Source organism: Rhodnius prolixus, unplaced genomic scaffold, assembly GCF_049639745.1.
Source record: "Rhodnius prolixus isolate KJV_2025 unplaced genomic scaffold, Rpr scaffold_1, whole genome shotgun sequence".
Lineage (NCBI taxonomy): Eukaryota > Metazoa > Arthropoda > Insecta > Hemiptera > Reduviidae > Rhodnius > Rhodnius prolixus.
The window spans coordinates 47,411,424-47,419,272 of record NW_027411581.1 but is presented as its reverse complement, the minus strand read 5'-3'; the positions used below and the strand labels follow the sequence as shown (position 1 = coordinate 47,419,272).

Here is a 7,849-nt window from a genome sequence, read left to right as displayed (position 1 = left end):
TTTTCAGGCGGGGTTTAACGTCCAACTACCAATTAACATAGGTGTCGTGGACGGAGGCGAGTAGAAAACATACTTTACTGTAAATTTCTTTTATTAACCATTAAATAAAATCCAAGGCCGGGAATCGAACCCAGTACCACAATACATATTAGCTTTACAGGTCTAACGCCTCTAACCGCTCGGCTACCGTGGCGCCTCTAATTAATAAAAAAATTAAAAGAGTTCAAGATAATAAACTTTTAATCATAGGATTTTAATAGAGTAACCGCTTTTCAAATGTTGGATAACAATTTCAACTATGTAGCAGGCATTTTCACGGAAACAACTACCCGCAGGACAAATTGTCTGCTGAGCAACTATACCACAATCAGTTGTCGCGCATTTGTCCTCGACCCCTTTAAAGTTTGTATCCAGTCCATTCTGTTATATTTACGGACCCACATAATATTCATAATGTTTAAAGATATTATAAAAATATTTATTTAATGAGTTTTGCCTCTTGTACTTGTATTTTGTTAAAGTAGTGAATTTGTTAGAAATGGCACTGATTGAAATTGGCTACTTAGAATTTACTTTTCATTAAATCGTGGGAAGACAGTAGAATGGGGGTTTAGCTTTTTGAACCATTCATCTTGGAGAAGAAGATTAGTAACCATATCTTGAGAAAATAAGGCTCAAGAAATAGGACAAAAAGACAGGGACGACATGCTAATAGCTAGTGAAATCTAAAGAAAACTTTAGAAACATACATAGAAAAACCCTTAATGATGCTGAAACTGCTAAAAGGAAAGTTTCTTAAAGAGCCACCATCCAGAATGTTATTCTAGATGGTAAAGGATTCTAGATGAAATTAATTAAGAGTTTTAATCCTTCTTTGAGAAGATTTCGTCCTAATTTAGATAGACAGAAATGGACGGGTTCTTGACTTGCTTCAACAAAACTAAATCTTACTCCAGCTTTTTTTTTTCACGATTACGTCGACAACTTTTTGAGTTTAGACAACATTGTGAATTATAGCTCGTAAACATAACTCACTCATTCATTTACTCGAGTTGCTAAACTTTATACAGAATAAAGTTACAAGTTATAGAATAAATCTTTTAGGTGAAATGGATTTAGTAACCATCTCCTCATTTCTACTCTTTAAAAATGAGAAACAGTAGGAAGAAGGTTATGCATAAGAGAAAAGCAAAGGAGATACCATATGTGACTTCCACTTTCAGACATTTCGGTTGCTGAATGTCAAGCTCGCCTGAACAAATAGGCTTACTTTAAAACGAGTGAAATGAAATAATAAGTTCCGGCCTTTTGTATAGTTAGTATTTTCGAGAATTCCGCCTTACATTGTGCAGAAAAACAAATCCTACTCTTACAAACCAATTATTACGCAAAAGTTCAGAATTAAAAATTCAAAGCTCCTGAATGAACTTTTTTAATGCATTAATCATGAGCTCGCATCACTATCAATTTTGACCCTATAGTAAGTACGAAATAGTTTCCAATGTTAGAAAACTTTATTACTCATTTTTGAGTATATTATAACAATCTGGAAACATATGGTTCTCGAAATTTTTAATCTAAATCAGACAATTTATTTATATTTCAATCCCTACAGACCCCAAATGACTTCATAATTCATCCTTAAGGTACTAGCAATGAAATTATTTCATGAAATGAATGTTTTATTCTCTTAAACTGTTCCAAGAAAATTAAAAATTAAAAAAGATCTACTTTTATTATTTTCAAGCAACTTTCTGTTTATATTTTTAGTGTGCCTGTAAGGTAATTTACCTTCCCATTAAGGCATCGTTGAAGTAGGCTCATTTTGGTGAAGTAGGCTTCAAAATGGACGTCATAAACCCAAGTTCATCCCAGGATTGTTCTGCTAGGTTTGAAGCAATGTGGCTTCTAGTGAGAAGAAATCTAAGTCAGGTATCTAAACCCCGGATTTCCTTGTGGTAGTCCAATGCACTAACCACTGAGGCTGTCCAGCAATTAAAGCAATATCTCTTTCGAGTAGAGCTACGCTTTATTTCCCGGTTATATATTTCTGATCTTATTCTTTGATCCTTTTAAATTTTTAAATATATATATATATTTATAAATATATATAGAAATCACAGGCAAAAATTATTTGGGAACGCTCAGATTGTCATAATTTTATTTCAGTAAAACGGTGTAAACAGGGTGTAGTCTAGTTTGCCAATTCTACACGTCTGACCGCTTCCAGAAAAATAGGTCACCTGGGAAACAGCAGCAGTGACAGAGGCAGTTAAAACGAGAAGAGAGAGCGCCAGTGAGAGCGCAACTGGGGCAAAATGTTATCAGCGACTTTTTTTTTTATAGGAACTTTGCCAACTGGAAGGGTCTAGCATGTGCATTAGGCTGTACGAGTATATCTACAAATAATGAACAAATAACTAATAAATAAAGCATTTTCACACTCAAATTAAATTCTCGTTCAAATCCATTTAACACTGTTAAAAACAAATCCATATTTTATCCTTTGAAATAACAGTTTTATAAAATTAATAAAAATCATTTAAATAAATTTTCATGATATAGAGTAACACTCCTTCAGGCAAAGCTCTAGAACAAAGGGAGTTCTTGAGACTTCTAACTGCAGTCACAAGAGACAGAAATATCCCAGTAAATATTTAAATTTCTTCAATCCTTCAATTACTTCTAAGTTATAAAAATCAGAAATATTTTTGTTTTCTTTCCTTCTCTCTCAAAGTCTTCCCTCCACATTCACACGGAACCAGAATAACGAGGCAAGGGTAAGAAGATACTGGAAGGATGACAGAGAAGGAAATCTGAGATTGGAAGCGGGTTAGTATTGGACTGGGCCCCACTATCGGGTGGAACCCTTCACTTCTATTCGTTTGCATAAAAAATGTTATTCCTCTTATTTTTCCGATTAGTATTAAATTAAAAAACGAGATTAACCTAAAAGGTTAAAGCTAAAATTAAAAAGACTAATTAAATCTAGATAACTTTCTTCAGAATGTTTAAATTAATCTAACTTTTGAAAAAACACCCACCTCTTGTTAGACTTAATACTATGAAATGAAAATTTCAAGCAATTTTTAAAAAAATAAAGTTGAAGATATTTAAAGGAATTTCAGTTGATTTATCTTTCGAAAAATGACTATATTTTCATCTTGAAGTTCAAAAATTTACAGTAATTTACTGCATAATTCTAATAAGAAGAATAAAATGTTGCAATGTTTGGTCAAAAATGCGAAAATAGGTAGGAGCCTATGGTGCATGCAAATAATAATACAGCAAACATTAACATTTATATAAAATATAAGAATAACAGGCAGTTTGACAATAATATCCAATATCAAAAGAACATACGAGGCATCGTAAAAGAAACACAATTTAACTGACTAAACATTACTAAACGTCGATGCCAATGTTTCATGAAAATAAGTTCGAGTTATTAATTATGTTCAATTAGTTAAAGCAAACCTAGGGTAGTTGTTAACAAAAAAAAAACTCCACTAATTGGTAGCTAAGTTGGTTTGTGGGTGTAAACTGTGGCAGTAAAGATGAAAAAAAGTTACGATCTATCGACAAATCTTCCTTCTACCAGAATTAAAGTGTAATTTAGCGGCGAACTACAGAATCGGCTCTAATTTCACTCTGCTATTTCTTTTATTCGTCTTCTGACTTCCATAGAGCGCATCTATCGACCCCTAGAGAGAGTTAAAATCTTCTAAGCGCAGTGAGATGTGCAGTAATTGATATCACATTGCTTAAGAGGTGTACCATTCTTAGTTTCAAAATGAACATTCCAAATAAAAAAAAAAAGCAAAAAAATACTAATTTATTTTTTAAACATATTAGAAACAAGTAAATTAGCATAATTTTATAAAACATGATACTTTGTGTAGCAAACTGAACATATTGTTGGCTTCTGGTCAAGTTTAGTGCAAAAATATTTAACAGTGAGGTTTGCGGTTCATGTATCTGACAACTGTAATACGCTTATTTGGAATATGCTCGAACTAAATGAACATTTGCTCTGTACTTCCAACTCCAATATTCTAAATACCAAATAGTATCATTCCATCCAATACTTTATTTAAAATACCATCTGCCCTAGGCTGTAAATGAAATATTTTTGACTAATCTGGACGAGGAAAGCTAGCGTTGGTTTATTACCTCCCCCTTCTATTGTAGGAAAAGAGAGCATGAATTTAATTTATTTTATTGTTTACAGTCGTACTGTACATTGCATTTATGAAGTGCACTGCAAACAGAAGGTAACTAATTATTGCCGATAAAAAAATAAATTATGAATCTCAACTTTCATCAGTTAGTTATACGATATAAAACTTTTTTGAACAGCAAGAGCTTAAGGAAAAATTCAGATTCACATCTCAAACTTAAAATCTGATCGAATTTATTTAGGTAAAAAACTTTTTTAGTGTTTTCCATAAATTAGAACTTTTATTTACTTTTTTAGAAATTAGAATTTAGAAATTAGTTTAATGTTAACATTTTTTCTGATGATATTATCCACCGATGCAAGTTTAATTTATTTCATTCTGATATTTTCCATATTTTAATCCAAAATGCAGACATTGGATTTTGGATAGAGAATTTCTTTCATTAAAGAAAATGTTTCATAAGTCGAGTCAAGATCTTTACTCAATCCTGTTGCAACTATTTTAAGTGTAAAATGAAAATTCGAAACTTTTTCAGGATAACAAGTATTCAGGAGTAACTATTAAAGACAGTTTATATTTGTTTGAATTGAAGCTTTTAAGTGACTCAATTTTTCAAAATGTTTTCAAAACTACACTGGTAAATTGAAAACGCGCTGTATAAAGGCTTATACATGAAAAAAGAATTAGGTTTTTATAAAACTATTGGTTATAACCAAAACTTGCATAAATTGCACTCTGTACTAACGTAAGTTGAGATTATCTATAGTGCAATTCATAAATATAGATGCTGAAAGATGGGCAGTGACATCTGACAAAAGATGTAATAAAAAAAAAAAAAAATGGGTATCTCTCTTTTTTATATGATCAACAAAAACATCAATCAGTCATACACTAATGCTGGTAAATTGAATTTCTGTAAGAGTGAATGTGACAGAGGTTTAAAAGTATAACATTCGCACAGACAATTCAAAAGGAAATTTCCATTCAAAGGATCTATTTTTCAAAAGCCGTAATCGTAATTAGCAATCACGGCTTTTTAACAAATTTAAAATGGACACATTAGGAGGATTTGCTGATTCATTTGGCAGCCATTTAATTTACTTTGTTTTTAACACTTTTTTAGGGGGTGGGGCTTCCTGGACTTTGCAGATCGCCGCGTGCCTCGGTGTTATTTTTAAAACTGTTTTTGTGGATTTAGCTCCTTTTGCAACGACACCTGTTCTATGTGCTAGATATTGCAAGGCTTTCAGAGCGTTCAGTTTCTCACCAACTAGGGTACCTCCAACACGAACCCAAATCAGAGGGGGATTGATTTATCAGGGATATTTAAGGAAATAAGGTTATACTAATGCCCTTTGCTAGCGATCAATGGGAAGTTAACACAATAAATCTTTTAGGAGCGCGTGATTCTGGCGTCGACTGCGTATATCCTACTCATAATTTCAATTTTCAAGACAATCGAATATTAATAACTGTCCTGTGCAAGCACGCGACAGCTTTCACTTGATTTGCTTGTGACAATTTTGACAGTAAGTTCACAGAGAACAAAAATTGTAATTTTTTAATAAAACAATTAGAGACAACAGATGGCCATCAAACCAAACAAATTATTTTCCATTTCAAAATAAATTATTTGAATACTTAATACTTCTGACGTTTACATTAATGTTAAAACTAAAGTAGTTAAATTTATTGCGATGATTTTACGAGTGTAGTTTCATTGTGACCAGCACAGGTCTTACTATGCTCCATTGCGGAAATTAACAACAATAACAGAAAACTTTCGACAACACAAACTATTTACTCACCGAGCATGCCGACTGGAAATTGATGTGCAGGATTCATTTGCTTCTCAATGACAGACTGCGTGACAACCCAAACGTAATTTTCTCCAGTAATGCCAAAATCTTGCGCAGCGGCCAGAATATGTACAGCTTCTTCTCGTGTGGCGTACATCAGCATGACTCGAGATTCTGAGTTGACTAGTTCCATCAGATCAGATGACTGGGTCACAAGAACGGAGTTTAAAATGGTGAATCTGAAAGTTATAAACACAAATGTTAGAGAGAAAGAAAGAGATCTTGTAAAAATGGTTGCGTTTCTGTTTCAGAAAATATCCATTTAACTTGGACTATAAAATATTTAATGCTACATTTCTAGAGAATTTAATAAGAGCCGAAGTGAATATAAAGATGAAAGAGCTAAGAATGAGTGCTAGGGAGTGAGTTGGAAGGAAGTCAGCTAGGAAATGAGGAAATTAAATAAGCTTACTAAGAAGGAACTGAGTTGAAACTAACAGAAGAATAAGTCGATTTCCTGTTTACAACAAAGTTACATTCATTAAAAATATGAGAACTTACTTCCATGTACATTTTTATTTTTGTTGTGGAACCATCTTTATTTCAGTATTGTTCACTTTTTTGAGATTTCCTAGTAAATAGTTCCTTAGATCAGCGTTTCCCAACCCATGGTACGCGTTCCACTGGTGGTACGCGAGTTGCTGGTTGGTGGTACGCGAAAAATAATCAAAATGGCGGACATAAAAAATTTAAAACAATTAAAGCATAAAAATATAGAAACGTTTTTTCCTATAATACATAAAAATTATTTTAATTATACAGTTAAGTTGTTAATGTAAGGTTAGTCTGTCTCAAGATATACGAGAAAAAATAATAGCACATTTAACAGGATTAAAATTGTCTTTCATGGAGTATTTTCCAAAACCCGAAAACACTAATCATAATTGGATTTCAAACCCTTTCTATAAAGAAAATTTAATAGAATTATCATGTGTCAGAGCTTGAATGATAACTATGTAAAGATCTGCTTAAAGAGACTGATTGTAATGAGTAAGTTCTATCCAAGCAACATTAAATTTCATTGGTACTTACAGGTAGTTGCATGTTTAAAAGAAATTAGTTTAGAAGATTTGGGCACAAATATAATAATCCTAAAGAAGAACTTTGTAAATTAATTAATAATTTTGAAGAGAAAAATAGGTTCGCAATTTTTAATTATTTAAAAAAGTTTTAAAACTAAGATCTTATACTTCACAAAGTTTATAAAGTGAACATGAACTTGAACTCCTATGTAACAGATGCATTATATCTCTGTACCAATAAAAATAATAATAAAATAACACACTCGGAATGACAAATTTCACGAAATACAACCATTTTTACGAAGTGGTACAATTTAGCATGATGTACGCGAGCTAAAAAAGGTTGGGAAACGCTGCCTTAGATTTTTAGCACATTTTGTGTACATGTTACTGTGAAAGTCCGAAATTGGAGAATGTCAAGATTCACTTGGCGAATGTTGAGATTCGCCAAATTAATCGGTGAAAGACCGAATATTTGGTTTTAGTTGTTGCAATAAATAAGTTTGTAAAACGTCAATCACATAATTAAGTTTATTATTTTCTTTTCTCATTTAGGATGTATTGTCCATTTTAATTTTAACAGTTTATTTACATGCGCTGTTACTTAAGCTTTCTGCTATTTTGACATATACGTATCTTATGTTTTAATAATGAAGTATGATTTAAAAACGTAACAAAGTGCCTGCTGAATGAATCAGTAATACAGATATTTAGCAAATTTATCGGACATACACTAAGGCGACTATGTTAATCTCAACATTCTCAACGTGAAAATTATAAAACGAAC

At 32.1% G+C, this 7,849-nt stretch overlaps 1 protein-coding gene and 1 long non-coding RNA gene across 7 annotated transcripts in view; one reads left to right on the top strand and one right to left on the bottom strand.

The window, feature by feature from the left end:
- Positions 1 to 7,849, bottom strand: part of Nmdar2 (glutamate ionotropic receptor NMDA type subunit 2) — a 691,809-nt gene that overhangs the window by 136,553 nt on the left and 547,407 nt on the right. For all 6 annotated transcript variants that reach the window (XM_074142002.1, XM_074142021.1, XM_074142012.1 and 3 more), the window contains one exon: positions 5,990 to 6,219. In XM_074142002.1, coding sequence (XP_073998103.1) covers positions 5,990 to 6,219 — 230 coding nt within the window. The remainder of the gene's footprint in view (positions 1 to 5,989; positions 6,220 to 7,849) is intronic.
- Positions 1,536 to 2,534, top strand: LOC141461267 (uncharacterized). Its single transcript, XR_012462708.1, has 3 exons — positions 1,536 to 1,646; positions 1,771 to 1,932; positions 2,170 to 2,534. It is a non-coding gene; the product is annotated as an uncharacterized lncRNA (long non-coding RNA).